Here is a 19316-nt window from a genome sequence, read left to right as displayed (position 1 = left end):
ACTTCATACAGTATGTAATGGCATGAAAGTTGGATTCATGAAATTACATGGACGTAACTACGTTATGTTGACATGTCCTGGTCAGTCTGAAGGTCAGTCACAAAATTCAAAAAGATTCAATAGACGTTACTACACAACGGGACTCCACGATGTTTGATATTTGTACATTAAGTAAATTGTGATGCATTTCACATAAAACAAAGAAAACTGTAATACGTACCTAAAACAAATAAGCTGTAACGTGTATTGCTGCCTGCAGCTATATTTATTATTATAATAATAATAATTATTATTATTATCATTGTGTGTGCCTAATGTGGCTGCTGAATAAGATATTTGCTTATTATGTATTAATGAATTATTGTTAATATAGTAATTTATTATTCTATGTGTCTAATGTGGTTGTTTAATAACAATGTTTTCATTTATTAGAAAAAAAATGTAAAAAAAACAAACAAAAACCAACCCACTCCCTCTCAGGGGGAGGCGGCTGCCATCGTTTAGAGAAGCCGACTCAAAGAAACGACAGCTGACCGCCCTGCGTCCGAGGGGGCGTGGCGAAGGACTCTCCTTCCATCACGGGATCAGTGCCTGCGCTGAGCAAGCGCAAGAGAATATTTCAAAGGAAAGAAATATATACGTGGAATGAAACAATTTCACCTTTTTTTTTTTTTTTTGGAGGGAGAAACCGATCCTTGTTTTTGGTATCGTTCATATTGACGCCAGAATCGACCTTCAAAACGAGAGGTAGCATCGATACTTTTGGTATCGATCCGCCCCACCCCAATGATCAATACATCTTGGTGTATTTCTCCACTCTAAAATATGGTTCTGCAGTATGAGTTAAAGACAGTACAGGACTTGAAGGATTTAAATTTACCCCTTCCATCCAATATCACCAGTGATTATGTATTTATTATTATTAGTAGTAGTAGTATGGTAAATTATTATAGTATGTGTCGAATGTGACTCTTTAATATATTTAAAATCATTTTATTGTTGTAAATTATTATTTGCTCATAATTTGACTGTTTAATACAATGTTTACATTATTTTTCTGTGTATAATATGACTGATGACGAGATATACACATCCTAAATATAGAGTGACTCTTATAAATAAAATAAATGTTAAATCCTACCTCCCAAAGTGAGAAGGGGCAGCAGAACCTTCAGCATCTTGGATAAGTCTCTCTCCAGTGTTTCGCTTTCGTTTCCTGCGGGACTTTAAATTATTGTGGAATCGCCATTTCACTTTCGGTTGGCGTACTTATCAACCACGATCTAAAAACGTCTCACTTTGGTTATAACACGAACAGCCAAGCATGGTGAGACTTTGTATGTCACAACAGTCGCATCCTCCTTTAGTTATACAACTAGGATAGTTATTCTTTATCTTTTACTTGCTACTTTACTTTTTTGCACTATTTAAGGTATTCTGGAAATTATAATGTTTAGTTTAATTAAATTGAATAATTTAGGTGATATATGTGCACACCTTCCAAAAAAAGGTTAAAACATTGCTAAAATTAGCTTGATTAAAAAAGCCAGAAGTGGAACTGAGTGAAGAGCCGTTTGGGAGTCGGCTCTAATTACTGGGCTGAGCCGAATGATCCGATTCACGAGTGCACCCCGCATGACAACCACCTGCCACATCATAAAAAAGTAATACATTTGGTTTCACTTTGCATAAGTTACAATGAAAAATACATGATTCCCAAATAATGCAAATTATTGCAAACGTTACAAATGACAAAACGACACAAATCTTTCTGAAAGGTTTTCACATCAGTGCAATGCCAGAATAAATGTAATTCCAGAATACATACTACTACGAATAAATATCACTATTTCTGGGTGGAGATCACGCAAAGGTACAATTGACATTGATAAAAAAAGTTTTTTTTTTAAAGGAGTAATTACAGCACTAATTAATGATTTTATCATCGACCTTATTATAATTATGGTAATTGAATACTCTTTGGGGGAACAACCAAATACAATTTTAGTTGACATCTATATAATAAATTTGTTGGAAGTTCGGCTGTTGACGTGTAAGGAATTTCCGTGTGGTTAAAAAAAAAAAAGTCAAAGCAAAGAATGGTTCCTGTTTTGTGTTGGTTTAGTTTAATTTCCTGGGGTTTCCACCTGCGCTTTGGGTTTTATGTTGCGTGTAAACAACGACCCAAAGTCCCATGTGACCGATCCTGAAGAACAACAAACCAGGCCTGCAAACACAGGAAATTATCGCCTGAGGACGGGGACTTTTAACAGGTTTACGCTTTAGGGGCATTTCACACTCCTGCATTTATTCATAATAATTTATAGTCAAATAGTCATATGGTCAAATAGTATTATAGACGTATAGTCTTATAGTCAGATAGTCTAGTGAGATATTCAAGGAGTCACAGTGTGATAACAATATTGCATTACCCTATAAACAAGTAATCTATAAAACAGAATTTCACAATTGTAGATTAACAGAAACAATACAGTGAAGTACTAATTAAAACTAACTTATTTATCATGTTTATCAAATTAAATATATTTATTTCTTATGTAAAGTAATAATGTTTGTTTTTGTTGTTGTTCCAGATGCGGAAAAATAGCTGAATGTCGGCGTTGTCGTATTTGAGAATACATAAGTGGTATAAAAATGTAGAATTGAACAATGTATGGAATAATCCTTTTTCCAAAATTGAAGATCCAAAAACCACAAACAACAATAATTAATCTATGTGCATTGATAATATTGAAAATACAGATTTAAGTTCAAAAATGAAAATATTGATGAAACACTGATGATAAACAACATGTTATGTTTATGGACACATGTTTCCAACCAGTTGATATTGTACAGGAAGTATTAGAGCAGCACTTAGAGCATGACATCTTGTCTGTAGCAGCAAGAGCAGAAGGGAAGAGATGAAACTCAATGAAGCAAAATGTTTCACAGTTATTTTCCCAAACATGTTGTCATCTTAACTTTAGAAACTCACCGGAAATTGAAGAACATTGGCTATACATTGAGAACACAGTCACTCTGTAACCTCATGAACCAATGCTATATAAATCCACGGTTGGTCTCCCAAATTGTAACTCGTGCTCCATTGCACAGAATACAGAGAAATGTAATATGTATCTCACACAACTAAACTGGACCCTGTGTAATGCTGCCTGCAGCTATATTTATTATTATTATTATTCTACTGTATATCTAATATATCATCTATGGTGCCGGTAAATATATATATATATGTATGTGTGTGTGTGACCTCTGTTATATGTCTTCTGTCTAAATGAATCTCCCAGAGCTCGTCAGGTTTGTGGCAACAGCAGGTTTATTCCACATCTGCATTTTGGGCAAAGAACAAAGTAGAAGGGTCATCTCTTGTGGACAAACAGCACATGCTTTGTCTCGTGGACAATCCATCGTAAACCTGAGGATTTCCCATGTTGAGAATCGATACAAAAAAAACCATATATCTATGCTCTGTATATCTGTACAATACAATGACGGTGCTCGTATAGTGGATTTGAAGCCGTGCCAATAAAATAAATAAAATGGAAAACATACAGAAAAAATATACACAAATATATTTATACCGATTTCCCACCCTGGACTGTTACCCTTTTTTTTATAATATTGTTCACCTTATAATACCAATTACATAACTTGCTGGCATTCAGGCACATTAATAAGAAACGCAACACAAGGAGAACATACATCATCTGTATGTTAGCAACATATAACATAGCTGCATTTTTGACAAAGGACAAAGTAGAACGGTCATCTCTTGTGGACGAACAGCACATGCTTCGTCTGGAAAGACGGCATCGTTAACGTTCATGTTAACCAGCTGTACCGGAGACATTTAGACTGACGATTAAAAACGACCAGCTAACTTAATGAAACCATGGCGAGTTAATTCCAAGACGAATAATATCCAACCAGTTAAAACACACAAACTTGAACGTGCTTTTCAAGAGCGTTATCGTTGTTTTGCGCACATGCTCGCGGACGGTCCTTCGTCAACACGACGTTTACCCACAACCCTTTGCGATCCCTACGCAACGCGGGTGCAGCGTTACAGCGGCAGGCGGCGTAGTTTAGCGGGATTTAACCACGACCACTTTTCGCCGTGTCACATGTGCTGTGCGCATCGTTTCAAAGCAACCCTTTTGACATGTGAAAAGTAACCCACGACTTAAATACCATTTCAGAGATGCTCTGTTTTGCTGTTCGTTCCGGTTACTCAACATTACACGTGGCGTCCCCAAATGGGACCGAATTCAACACTGCACGTCCCGGGATCCCCGGCAACACAGCGGCGAGCGTGAAGTAGATCGAATGAGCGGTTGTGGTGATTATCGAACACTCGACATACATAGAGACAGACGGCGATTCCTTCCTTTCATAGTTAGGTACGAGCCGTTATTTGAGCTTAATGGATAAAGTCAGCACTGTATCTCACTATCTCCCTTTAAACCACATCTGAATATAAGTAATACATACAATACTACTTAAAAGACAATTTATAGATAAAGAAGATGCTGCAAACGAATGAGATGTGGGTTTATTGATCAGGAAAAAAAATATTTAATGTAGTAGAAGATGTATGGACAATATTGCAAAAAAAACAAAAAAAAAACAAACAAAAAAAGACTTGAGGACATTGATTTCATTTGAAATGTATAAAATGTAAAAATAAATGAGGCGTAGCTTGCCAAGCTAGTTCTGTCAGACAACTCAATGGCCATGTGCGTCCACGCTCTTATGTGGGCTGGGCTATTTAAGCAGCCGATCCCTCCTGCCGGCTCTACTTGGGAACTTCATGTTAGTCAATTGTGCTTTTATTTATACTTTGCAAACACTATACAAAGGTCGTTTTAAACTCTCATTCTTAGAACACGGTAAATGTCCAGCTGAGCAAACTACCATTCGAGTACCACTACCACTACCATAAACCAACATTGTTGGTTTACGGGAAAAATCAAGCGCTCCCTTTTTCCAAGACATGGGCCGTTTCTCAATACCAAGTACGCAAGGTCCGGACTTGCGGACTTGGTAGTTCAGATTTGGGACGCAGGATGGTCAATCTGCGAGATGCATTCTGGGATACTTGGCTGTCCCAAGTCCACACAAGTCACCACCGATGCATCCTCGATAAAATGGGCGGAGCAAGTCCACATCCGGGCATTTGGACTGGACTTGGCTTGATGCGTACTTTGAATTGGAACAGTACTTGGGCCGCGACTGATGACGTTTCACAAGTCCACAAGAACACAAGTACAGACAAGAACGCAGATTGAGAAAGGGCCACATTTTAGGATGCGAAATCCAGACGCAGTTCATCTGATGGCTACCAGGGGTTCCGACCGTTGGATTCAGTTACGGATTGGGTGTGAAGTGGGCTTTAGCATGTGTACACCTCTCCAGGAGTGATGAGCAATAGAGGCCAGACGGCAAAGAATGAATACAGATCATTTCCATGTGAAATGTAAGAGTTGTCTGTCAGAGGTCCTGGTATGAAGTCGTTACGGAGGTGAACTGGTCCTGTTCACTGTTCACTTTGACTGAAGAGTAAAGACAATGTTCTTCCTGTGTGAAGGTGCTGTACGGCTCTATATCCACTGGGTCCTGTACAAAGGGGTTTTTACGTTGCCTTTTCACTGCTGAATTAGAAAAAAGTAAAATGGATTCTATAATTTGCTAAATATTTAATATATACGGTACCGTTGTTGGAACTTCCCAAGGCCTTTCATGTGTTTCTCTGTGAAATAAAAAAGTGCAAACAAATGGATTGTAGGGTGGGTTGTAGGGTCGTTGAAATAAAGACAAAAATAGAAATGTGCGTGGTTCTGATTTGGATATTTGTCTTCCCCATTCAATCATTTCATCTTTTTTATATGGAGATGTCTCCAATGTTATATTTTTGGTATATTTTTTTGCAAAGCGAATGATGGTAGCATAATAACTTGAACTTAAACTTGTTCTATCTGTCTGTCTGTCTGTCTGTCTATATCGTTCTGTTATATGGATTGATTGTTCTATCTAGCTGGCTATATTGTTTTGTTTTTCTATTGATCAATCATTATATATAAATATCAATAGCTAGAACAATATTATGTACTGCATTGTGTCATTTATGTATTGAGGTTCTATATAAAGTTCTTCTTGTTCTTCTCTAAAGGTAGGGATTGATAACGCATTGGAGGAATGATTCCCCCATGTTACACATCCTATCTTTCTATCTATATCTATCGCTCTATTGATCTGTCTGTCTGTCTATCTGTCTATCTACTGCACTCTGTCTGGCTGTCTTTCATCTATCTAGTTATGCTCATGGTGCATCCCATTGAAACGTGGAAATCGCTAATTCTGAGTTGGTGTTCCCCACTAGTGAACTAAATGTGTTCCATTGGCTCTGTTCATAGCACATGAATGCTGTAGTGAATTAGTGTTTGTTTGGCAGCTTGTGAATTCTACATGTTACAATAACATAGAAACGACACAGTAGTTCATATCGATGTTAGAGGTGTTTTCAGATAAAAACCTACGCAATGGTGCGTTCCCCGCCATGTTGCCGCAACGACAGATCTGTAATCTCGGCCACCTCTGGCCCAAGTGATCTGCCTTCAAATTACGACTTGGAATTGTGATTTAAACGACCGTTCCTTGGCAGTTTCCAAGTGGGAGGTTGGATTTGACCTCAATGGAATGCAGCATAACTTCACCGCTATGAGGACAACACTCGACTTCACCTCTCCTTTCCCTTTGTAAATTTAAGGCACATCTCTGATGAAATAAATTCATTACAATGATCATTTGAGATGTTTTCTACAGAAGACTGGTTCAGTAGATGTAATCAGACATCTATCAATATGTAGCCTATAAATGCTCCTAGTTTGATGCTTTGATGCTTGACGCAGTATTCAAGGGAAGGAATGATAGCTTTAAAGGTGTAGCTTTCTTTGACATCTGCACTCTATTATTATATACATGTACATGTTTATTCATTGATTCATTCGTTAAGTACAGTTATATTCAACTACTATTCTTATTTTCATACCCAAACTTAGTAGCCATGGCAACCATATTGCCACTTTGCCACATTGCCCCTATCACAATAACAGTGCCAAAGCCTTTTTAGTTTTCTAGGGCATGAAGCACATTCTGTATATTCTATATAATTGGTATATAATTATAGCCTGGGAACCAGACGAATCTGCAGCTCATGTTTAATTTGCTCTGCACAATACGTCTAGCCACCCTCCCATTCAAACAGATTTCCACCCGACCTTGGGGCGTGGTTGATACGATGACGATGCAGCCGTTGACACACCTTCCCAACACTGATGCCGATGACGGGGAACGGTCTGTTGAATCAGGTATCGCGACAGTATTAAACGAACTGGATGGTATATTTTTTTGGTAAAAGTTTAATTTACCAACTGGCCCTGCAGGTCGCCATTTTTCCGTCGTTCAGCACATCGTTGTTGCTCTGCTTGGTCTCTATCCAATTGTGTCCAGAGACATTTTGAGTTGCGCCCGTTTATAAAGCCCCTTGGAAATCAAAAATGAATGGAGAGACTCCAGACTATAACGCGTTAATGAATCGGTCTGGCGATGTCAGGAAAATAGGAATTTAATCATATACCTTTTCATAATACTTTTTTTTAACCGGGTTCCTTTTTCAGGGGAGCCGGGGTCTGGTTCTCTTTGAGGTTAAAATTGTTTTATGTTCCTTACCTGCCTGATTCTGTAGAACAACACATCAATTCATACCAAGGCAAACTTCTCGTACATGAAAATGTGAATTTACAAATTTTCAAAACATTCTAAAATGATGACATATCTATGTGACAAATAATCTCTTGAGCTTGAACTTGAATTGGAACTTGACGCTGAAGATCGGACTCTCTCTTTCGTGTAGGACTTGAACGCAGCATTCTAGAGACGTTCACATACTCCTGCCGCTAGCGGGCGCCCGTTAGTAGATCTTGGCACAGTGTCGCAAGGGCTGCTGGGAAGGCGTCCGCGCCCCGACAAGGAAACACCTCGTCTCCAAATGTCATTTAACTTTACACACAAATACTGATCATAGTACTTTATTTGTTGTTTTTGTATCTCCACTAAAGGTGAGGAACGTGTCATTGTTTACCAAGAGATGCGCGTGGTGTGGGCGCCGCCATCTTTATTTTCAACACGTGTTTTGTTTTTGTTTTTGAATTATGATTTGACCATGTTCTGTTGGAAATGGTCTGAATAATACGCATTCGTGTCCGGGGTGTGTCCATAAAGTCACATGAACGTGTCTTCTCCTTCCATATCGCAGGTCTTGTCTTTTCGGGTCCTTTCCTGGGCGTCATCCCCAACTCCAGTTTATCCCTCATGGTGCGTTTACCGATCCGTTTTTCTCAGTGCTCCCCCCCCCCCCCCCCCCCCCCCGTCCAGTTTGTGTGTGTGATTTCTCCAGATTTCTGGTACTTTTTGAGACGTGGTAAGATTTTATTCCTCCCTCAGGGGGGGAATCCAGGTGTTAAAGCTCCAGCAAAACCAGTGCAAGTTGACACCTGCGTAACAGTGTTAAATACAACTTAACATCATGATGCTAACCAGTAAGCCCAATATGGACACGTGGCAGCTACGCTAAAGTTAGTATTATTAAATTACAATTAATTGGAAATAATAGTGTATACATTTTTTTTTTATGTTTATGACTTAATTTTATTTTGTTTGGCATTGCAGTAATAACAGCAGACTTTATATTAACGAATACAAATAATATAACCTATGGTGATGATCCCAGTAGCAGTTGTAATTATATTTCTCTTCTTTACCCAGGCCCAGGGGCAGGCTGGAGACCCCGCCGTCTGGGCGTCCGGCTCGGCGTACCAGCGCTACTGGCTGCACTACCAGTCCGCCATGACCTGGTACCAGCGGCACCGCCACGCCTACAGAAAGGCCCTGGAAGCGGCGCACCGCCCCGGACCCGGGCTGCAACCCGCCGCCCATTGGAGGTACTGGAATCAAGTTTATTTTTATGCATAACTACATCTTCTCATATATTAAGAAATCCAAGCATAACCCTTTTCTCTGGCAGAACTAACTTTTCTGCATTAAAATAACAGCGTCAGAATGAATTCAGAATTTTGATGGAATACTGACCTGTAATATGGAGAATGGCACCTGTTCTTGCACTATGTAACACCTGTGTTCGGTTTTGAAACCGCTGTAGAAGTGCTTTATGCTTTACAGCACAACGTAACTTCTTTGATGTCCGGCTCCTGTTATTACCGTTTTTTTGCCTGTTAAAATTTATTTATATATATATATATATATATATATATATATATATATGTGATACATTATAAACTTGCCGGTCAAAATATCCGATGATAATGCTCATACCAAGTGTAGCCGCCTCACCTCGCCGACGGTGCGGATTAGACAGGCCAGTGGTGCACCTGCACCTCGGCTGGTGTGCGTCAGCCCTCACTTTCATTGTGCCACGGGCTTTGTTTCACCTGTGCGTGGGAGCCAATCTGCCAGACCGAGCACATGTGGTACCTACACCGGTAGCAGGGGGCCGATCCCCGCACCCTCGTGGGGAGTCTTACATTTTTATTTTATGAGGTCCTTAATTTCAACAAACATTTTGACTGTCTTACTTTATTTAGTTACTTGTTTGAAAGGGGGAAAAAGTACATAACTACAGTTATTACGCTTTTCCCCGTGCAACCAGATTGGGGCCCGGTGCGGTCTGATTGCCCCCATCAGGGCCGGTTATAAGCGGAGGCCATATAGGCATTCGCCTCGGGCGCCAGTCATCCATGCGGAAGCCGGGAAGTGGGGAAATGAAAATGAAAGAAATAAAATTATGGATTTTTATCTTTATTTTAATATTTATATGTATTATATTTATTCTTTATTTATTTTTAGAATTGAAAATATCGAGATGTTGGGCGCCCCCAGATGTTATTTTTTATGTTTTAAGAAAAATAACAGGTTTTTGGTTTTGCCCGGTTGTCTGCCGGCTGGCAGCCAGATCTCAACCAGGGGCGGACTGTATGGGCAGTACCAGGGGTTTTCCCCTGTACTGCTTGACAGCGGGGCTGGACCCAGACCCGGCCCTCTCATCACCTCGACCAATCAACCGCTTATCTGGACGTCTCGCCCCAATAAGATAAAGTGATAGAAATAACACAACACAACCCACCGATCAACTGGACCACCCCCTTATCTTAAAAGGCGTCTCTGTTATTTCTAGTGTAATACCGTAATTCAGTGGGGGTGGAACTTTTGGCGGACAACTAGTTGGCAATTGATGTTTCAGTTTAAACGGTGTTCCATAGAGCCCCCCAGAGGTACGCCGACTGGCAGGCGGCGGAGGAGGAGGATGGCGGTGAGATGGAGACGGATGAGGAAGAGGACCAAGAGGACGAGATCGAGTGCGACGTGAGCAACATGGAGATCAGCGAAGAGCTCCGGGAGTACTTCGCCCAGACGGAGAAACACAGAGAGGAGCTGAGTGAGTCGGAAACGTTCAGAAAGATTCCCAAAATGTCTTGATTTTACAGGACCATTGAAAAGGATTTTAAAAGGTCTTGTCATGAAATGTCTTAATTGACCCTGGTGGATTGTAAACTATGTTTTATGGACAAGTTCATCATCAATAGATCACAATTCTTTTACCAAAATTAACTCAGCAGTTGCCCTTATTTTTATATATATATATATATATATATATATTTATTTATTTTTTAGTGCATGTCTACAATTTTTTTTTTTTCCATTACAAGGACTAAATGCCAGAGATGTTCAAAAGTCAAATTTCTCAAATCTCTCATTTGTTGTTTAATGTTGTTTCAGATCTCTTCGGGTACTTGAGCGGTGCAGTGCCTTCAAGTACCCTGGCCAGTATAAGACGGATGGTTTATCTGTCCTGTATTTCTGTTCTGTCTAAAACAGTACAGAATGTTCCAAATTCACAAAGCGTCAGGTTTCCACTCAGGCATAGTGAACATCTCTGGATAGATAAAACTGACCTCACAAAACAGTAGGCAATTATAATTAATAGAATAAAAAGATAGAAAAATTGGCAATATACAATTAGCTTTAAATATAACAATAACCAAGGAATGAGAAAAATTAAGAAATCATCTTTAATTATTTTTTATTGTGAATTGTAATTGTTTAATCTGCAGTATTGCTATTATTGAGAAATTCTTGCATTGAAATCACAATGTCAGTTGAATATTGAATATCAAGCAGTCTTTAGCAGTGTGGCACCAACATGGCCTGAGTTATTATGACAGAAAGGAACGGAAAGGCTCGCTGGCAGAAACTATGAATAATAGGCAATAATAATAATAAGGACAATCAGTTTGGGCGCAGGAGAAATGACACTTCCCGAGCTCCTGGTCGGCTGATGAGCCCTGAACACGGATGCTGCTCTGCAAGACAGACAAACATTAGGAAAGCTTCCTGTCCCAAATCGAACCAATCGGCGCCGCTCAGGCGCCAATTTGACCAATTCGGGACAGCGCCCGGGCGGAAAATGTAATATAGGAATAATATCAAATGATGACTTTTTTTTTTTTTATAAAATGAAATCCTCAAACTCACGTTCCTCCATTTCACTGCAGAGAAGCAGCAGCAGCTGGATGCGGAGCAGCTGGACTGCTACGTCCCGGCCGACCGCGACCTCCACCGAGCGTCGTGGCTGGGTTCGGCCGGCAGGGGGGCGCCGTGCGAGCGACCCGGCGAGCGGCGCAGCGCCGAGATGAAGAAGCTCTACGGAGAGGACGCCGCCAAGATCCAGGCCATGGAGGCCGCCATGCAGCTGAACTTCGACAGGAACTGCGACAAAAAGCAGCCCAAGTACTGGCCAGTCATCCCCCTGAGACTGTGACGGAGGAAGGGGTGGGGAAGTGGAAGGAAGGATGGTTCCCAGGTCAAATCCAGGTCGTGGAACCTGCTTTGGGTCGGCAGGTTATGGCCAAAGTTAAAACGACGTGGACCCTCTTAGATCGTCTGACTAGAAGTTTGAGGGGGATTTCAGGACGATGGATGAAGGAGGATGGATGTATGGATGGCTCCCAGGTCTGATCCAGAATCATTGAAGCTGGTTTGGACCTTCTTGGATCATGTTGAAACTAGTTAAAAATCTCTCTATACAAGAACCTACAAGTACTTTTTTTCCCCCCTTAAATCCCGGTGTTGCAGTTGAAATCAGTGGAGAACAATGAGAAAAATAAAAATCTCAATTCTGTTCTGGTGCAATCCAGACGTTCCACTAAACTTCCAAGGGTCCTGATCTGCTGAATTAAACCTGTGTTAAGGAACTAGAACTTATGTGACAAATAATCTCTTGATCTTGACTTTTGGATGGAGTCTCAAGCCGAACCAAAGGAGACCGTTTTCAGTACCACAGGTCGGCCAGCAGAGGCACCTTCATCCTTTCAAAAGAAAACCAGGGCAATGTGGGTCAGGTGTGTGTGTGTGTGTGTGTGTGTGTAAGATTAAATACTACAATCCACATATGGACACGCTTTCTGTTTAAAATTGTGTTCATTTTGTAATATATTTGTGAATTGCGACAGAGTTCACCCCAGATCCATGCGGTTAAATCATCATCTGCTCGTAAACCCTCCATGTTTTTCTCTGTCGTCTTTTTCCTTTAGTTTAAATTGAAATTCACTGCGTTCTTTGTAATTCTTTTTTTTTTTTTTTACGTCTTGGCATCTGCTCAATTCTGGCGTGCGACATTTTGGGTTCAAAGCCGTTGAATATTTACTTTCATCTTTCTTTGTGTAGCTTGAAGCGTCTGTTAGCACTCAAACTGTTTAATATGTTTTTGAATGTCTAAATCGAAATAAAAAAAAATAATATTGTACGATTGACTGAAACCTGTTGGGCTACAGGCATCCACCATCTTTTTTGTCACATGAATGATTTTAAAGGCCTATTGTATTAAAAAAAAAATATATATATATTTTTTGTTAGTGTCTCCATAGCAACACATCGCAGTCTATTGTTTGGGTCCAAAATGGCGGACTACACATATATTCTATGTGTTCGTACACATAAACACGACTAGTCATTGAGTACATGTTCCCTGTAGTATTTCCACCTCAGTGTGGGTGTGGGGAATGTCTAGACCTACATGCAGTCCCAAGTGATGAAGATATTAAGTGATGGTAACAGTGATGAAGGTGATGGTAACTGTTGTAGGTGATGAAGGTGATGGCAATTATATTTTTTTCTTTAACCTATAACTATGTTATATATATTACTATATTTATTTTGACCTTTTCTAAGATATTTTTTCAGCTGTGTACCCCTTTCACTGGCATTGGGGAAAAATAAAATCAACACATGATGTAGTGTATGTTTGTTGTATGTGTTTTGTTTAAACATTGTATACAACCGATATTTTTTAACAACTTTTTATTTTCAGAGTACTCCCTGCAGTACCCCTAGGGGTAGGAGTACCCCCGTTTGAGAAACACTGATATAGGCGATGAAGTGGTGGTAGCAGTGATGAAGCTGATAAAATTAAGAAGGTGATGAAGATGATGGTAACAGTGATGAAGGTGATTGTAACTGATGAAAGTGATGAAGGCGATGGTAACCGTGATGAAGGTGGTTGAGTGATGAAGGTGATGCTAACATTGATGAAGGTGGTGGTTATAATGACGAAGGTGATGAAATGATCAAGCTGATGTAACAGTTACGAAGGTGATGAAGTAAAAAAGTTGAAGCGATGAAGATGATGGTAGCAGTTATGGGGGCGATGTAGGTGATGAGGGTGAGGATGGGATGATAGTGATGAAGTGATGGTAACAGTGATGGAGGGATGACGAAGACTAGCTCTGTGTATCTGGGCCAAGGGGATTAGAGCTTCCTGACATAAATCACTGGGAGGGGGATTGTCTTTCAGTGTGTGTGTGTGTGTGTATGTGTGTGTGTGTGTGTGTAAAGGTCAGTTTGTGCATGTGTCTATGCAAACTTGTGCGTTCATATGTCTGTAAAGGAAAGTGTGTGTGGGGGGGGGGGGCATCAGTGCAGACAGACTGGTCTGATTTACATCAGTTATGTTTTACTAAAGGTTTTTTCCGCACGTTCTGCTGCACGTTCTGCTACATGTTTGCAGCTGCAGCTGAGGTTCCGTGTGAAAAGCAGACGCTCCACATTCACCTTTAGTTAGAAAAGTTTTTTAATCCACACACACCAACACACCAGAATAAAGTTCCAAATGCTTGGAATTTGTGTGTATTCTAGTGGGTGTGTTTATCTTATCACACACAGACTGGCACCCACATACGCTGGAACACACACTCACACTGTGATAGTTTAACACACACACACACACACACACGCGCGCACACACACACACACACACACGCACACACACGTTGATCCACAGATACATACTCACGGCGGCATGACAAATATCCACATAAACACACGATCATTCACACAAGTGCAATCTCACACACACACACACACACACACACACACACACACACACACACACATACAGTATACACACATATACACACAAATACACACACGCACGCACACACACACATATACGCACATGCGCGAGCACACACACAGCAAGGGGACAATCTTGAGTAAACTCCAGAAGTCCATTAAGACCGCCAGGAGTCCAACAGCAGCAGGGAGCCAAACAATGTGTGTGTCCAAATTTATAACTATAAATACTTTGAGTGAAAACAAGATACAGTCCAGTAACCACGGTAACCAAACAAATTTTGTGATTGATTCACTGTATTAACATTGTACATTGTACAACATTGTAACATTTGGTTATTTCTGTTCTTCATTTTTGGGCTATTTCGTATATTTCGGTATTTTAGGTTTTTGTTTCAGACTTATAAGCATTTCTTTATTGTCGGTACAACAATGCGCCAATCCTTACCACGACAAATTTCACGGATATGAAAATGTACAAATTGTCATTCTGACATTTTTGTAAGCAAAAATAAAGAATAAAATGAATTAAGGGTTATTTTATTGTAACTTGTATATTAAATGGTGTCTAATCCAGACTAGCATCGCAGGTGTTCACAGCAGAGCTGGAAAAAAAACACTTTAGCAGAAAAGGATAACTCCAGATCTGGAAATGAAAAATCCTGTTTCCATTTTTTTGCCCCAGCCGTGTACTGCTCAAAATGTGAGATTACCCAGCATGCTCTCTGTCCATTGCCCATTTTCTCATGACTGCAGCAAAATTCTGCCCCAAAATGTTATCCCCATGACCGTCTTCACGTCCAAGCGCTGGGATGGAGGACGGAGGATGGAGGCTTCCATCCACAGCAGACGGCCCCTCTGGACTCGTCCTCGACAGATGGAGCTGTCTGGCAGTGACCTGCCCCGGAGGAGGTCAAGCTGGGGTCAGAGGTCAAGGCCGGAAGGACGATGATCTGAACAGGCGGTCGGGAAAACCCGTTAGTCCGTCTGGAGCGAATGGAAGTCCGTCCGTGATCAGTCTGGACTCGGTCTGATGCAGTCCGGGGCGGGTTTTATAGAAGTCGCTCCGGGGTTGGTTTTGGGACTGTCGTCAGATTGTCTTCAGACTGTCTTCAGGCTGCCTGCTGCCTTTGTTGAGCACAAATCTAAAGACGGAGAACAGACGTGTTACTCCAGCACTCGCGAGAATGTATCTTCCCCGCGAGATTGTCGTGAGACAATATCTCGCGATGTTTTGACACCGTGCGGGCGCTCTTGCAGGCGCACAACCTCATTGGCTGTGGAAAAATTGCCGTTACGATTTGAGGCTTCGACGCACACACACCAAGTGCTTTTGGAAAGACTAGCCCCGATAAAATCAAACATGATTGAATCGTGATCTGGCTGAGTGGGATCGTATTGAGACAGATTTGAGTCTTTCACCCACACACACAACGATGTATTACCCTGTACTGCCCTGTATTACCCTGTACTGCATAATACTACCCTGTACTACCCTGTAATACCCTGTACTACCATGACTCTGCCCGATCTCAAATCATTGCCAAATTGGCCTTGAAAACCATTTATTGTGGCCCAGGCTTCACACTGACCTCAGCAACGCCTCCTGCCATAATATCAATGTCAGCAAAACTCAGCTGACAAAAGTGGCCACCGGCTCTTTCCTGATTGGACGACTATGAGGGCAGGAGACTGCTGTGATGAGTCTATGTTGCTGGATTTGGCTACAAATAAAAGATAGATATCAAATATATATATATAAATTAATTATATGATAATGATATAAAAATAATAATAAATATAGCTGCAGGGAGCAATACGTGAGGTCCAGGGTAGTCGGCCCTTCGTTAAAGTTCAATGGAAGAGTGTGCTTGGGCTCGCTGTTGCGGTGTGTTTTGTGACTGCAGAGGTTCATTCACTCCGTTCTGGTTACAGTGTAGTTCTATGTTTGTGGCTGTGGGCGGGTTTCCTACGCCGCAACTAACGGCGGTTATCATTCTGAAGTAGGGCTGCAAGATTATGGTTGAAATGATAATCATGATTATTTTGTTCAATATTGTGATCACGATTATTCATCCTTTTCTGGGAACAGAATTATTTATTTGCACGTTGTGAATCAGCAGAAAACTGCCCTTACAACAGTAATGTATTTTATAAACCTTTAAAGAAATAAACTCAAATGTAAAAATGTTTGAATCAAAATATGACTTTCGTCACATAAATTTAGTCTTCTTCAGGCTATATATAAATTATATTTTACTAAAAAAAAGAGTGCCACCACATGGTACCAAAGAATTTATCTCAAACAAGAAGTGACATGTCAGGTCAGTGACATGACACCTGTAGTATTTTGCAATACATTTGTTTTCCTTTTCCTTTCAATTTGACATTTTCATTAAACGCTTGAAATCAACATAACTACTGTCTGACAGTGATTTTAGGTTTTATATTTATTTAAGACTGATAATTCATAAAACAGGCAAGTGTGTAGAGCAGTGGCGTAAATCCATAATGGAGGCCCCATTATATACTTACGCTCCGCTGAGCGTGTCTGTTTCCCGCTTCTCCAAATTAGACAAATAAAAACAGTGTGTTTTTATTATTTTACATTCTTTAACTTTTCCATAATTGAACGGAACCAAAACGGTGTCCGTGCCTGTGTGTGTGTGCTCACTCCACAGAGACTGCAGTAGGCTCCCACTGGTGCATGGATTATTTTATTTTCCAAGCATGGATAATTGTGATCAAACGAAAAACAAGGGCAAATTGCACTCAGCTGAAGTCCAATCGGCGAGCGACCGGAGCCGACAGCGAGCCACAGAGACCCCGGTGTCCCGGTTATCATATTTTATGAGAGCAGAAATGCACTCGTAAGGGCCTGGCTACATGATCTGATCCTAGGATTACAGCCTTGGATCAGCCAGAAGATCTTGGCGGCTGTAGGTGGTATTCGCATGACTAAACTTAACATTGGCGAGCTGACATATAAACAAAAAACAGACGTAATGTGCATCGCTGTGTCTGTGTACGCCACCATCTTGGTCCAGTAGTAGTCCAGTGAGTAGTCTGCAATGATTTCACGTGATCAGTGACGCAGTGACGTGACCAATCAGTCGACTGCAGCGCTATCACCACAGGGTGACCTATCTGCGCTGTCATCTTGCGCATGCGTGCAGGGATTTCACTGGTGCGGAGATGATAAAAATCATAATTTTTGACTAACTTATTCCACAAGAATGGACCGATCTGGATCAAAATTGGAAGACAGCATGTCGGAACTGCCCCAATACAGATCTTATTCATCTTGTCTGGGGGCTCGTCAGTTCCATGAGATATATACACCATTGATGTTAGTTTTTCATTAGCAAAAACAACCCTTCAGAGCTGTACCCCTTCATATAAATAATGTGTGTGTGTGTGTGTGTGTGTCAGGGTGCCAGTAAATATTATATCTCATCTTGTGCACACAACTTTAATCTGTAAGACCTGCTGCAGAATTAAAGGGTGTGTGTGTGTGTGTGTGTGTCTATGCGGTGTAGATGCTCAACAAGTGCTTTTACTCTTCATACTTTGCGATACTTTCTATTTTCACCAGAGAACTGCGTCCTCGGGGTATTTCGACTTCTATATAAGTACAGAATAGAAATACATACTAACTAACTAACAAACAACACTATTAAACTGTATGTTATATTTACAGTATTGTTTTGGTGGTTCTGTTTCTGCGGATCTTTGGCCGACTGCCCCAGGGATGGAAACGTCTGGCATTGTTCTGAACACCTGGGGATTTACCCCCTGCCCCTCCCCCGGGGATTCCCTGTGTGTGTGTGTGTGTGTGTGTGTGTGTGTGTGTGTGTGTGTGTGTGTGTGTGTGTGTGTGTGTGTGTGTGTGTGCACGTGTGTACGTGTGTGTGTGTGTGTGTGTGTGTGTGTGAGAGCTAATCTGTGTGTTTTTATTTAAGAGGATTGAGGGCAGATGGCATCCCATTGTTTCAGCCCGATGGTATTCTGTGTGTGTATTCTTAGAAAAGGAGGTGAATGGACAAACACAGACACACACACACACATACACACACACACACACACACACACACACACACACACATACACATGTGTACACATGTGCACACACACACACACACACACACACACACACACACACACACACTCTGCGTATAACATGTCTGTACAATTGTTCAGCACACTATGCCGTCTTCTCGGACATATTACATCGCCATGTTGCAACCCCGCATCCCCTCAGCACGTTGCCATGACGACGCTGCATAGAAATATTTACCCACAGTGCATTGCATGGGATACACTCACCAGTGTTAGTGTGCACTGTGTCCCTTTGTCTTAAATCTCACAATGTCATGAAAGAAAATCTGCCACACTCATTTATTTTTCAAATGGTTGGTGCAATTGCCCACAATGCTTTTGCTGCCCTATTAAAAAACACAATAAAGGCTTTAAAAAAGTGCATTATGTAAAAACTACAGCAACAAATTTCCTGAGTTTCCTAAATTACTATTTTTATCTAAACGGCAATAAAAGGAACGGTTTTGCTTTAGATAGGTTTTTTTTAATCGATTAGGGGCCACGCCCTTTCCCACGTCCATATAGAAAACTGGATGGAACAGATACATATTCATTCACCTGACGTTGGATATTTATTGAAGTTTAATTGTTTTTCATACTAAATACTTCTTTTGATATACAAATTAATTCGCTACATATTTATGATAAATTTTCATAATTATATTGTTTTTTTTCCACCCCAATACGGGAATCAGTAATTAACTAATCTGGTA

At 40.8% G+C, this 19316-nt stretch overlaps 1 protein-coding gene across 2 annotated transcripts; it reads left to right on the top strand.

Moving 5' to 3' along the window:
* Positions 1-8021: 8021 nt before the first annotated feature.
* On the top strand, positions 8022-12901 carry gemin8 (gem (nuclear organelle) associated protein 8). 2 transcript variants are annotated; one of them, XM_080022517.1, is made up of 6 exons: positions 8022-8141; positions 8339-8397; positions 8540-8657; positions 8848-9023; positions 10359-10534; positions 11652-12901. In XM_080022517.1, the coding sequence occupies exons 4-6, from the start codon at positions 8929-8931 to the stop codon at positions 11915-11917; spliced, it is 537 nt and encodes a 178-aa protein (XP_079878643.1). In that variant the 5' UTR covers positions 8022-8141; positions 8339-8397; positions 8540-8657; positions 8848-8928; the 3' UTR covers positions 11918-12901. The 2 variants fall into 2 exon arrangements, with proteins under 2 accessions (XP_079878643.1, XP_079878642.1); XM_080022516.1 differs by lacking the exon at positions 8540-8657.
* Positions 12902-19316: the final 6415 nt, after the last annotated feature.

This window comes from Zeus faber (assembly GCF_960531495.2).
Source record: "Zeus faber genome assembly, chromosome: 2".
In the NCBI taxonomy this organism is placed as follows: Eukaryota; Metazoa; Chordata; class Actinopteri; order Zeiformes; family Zeidae; genus Zeus; species Zeus faber.
Note: the sequence above shows the minus strand (reverse complement) of the source record. Positions and strands in the feature narration are given on the sequence as shown.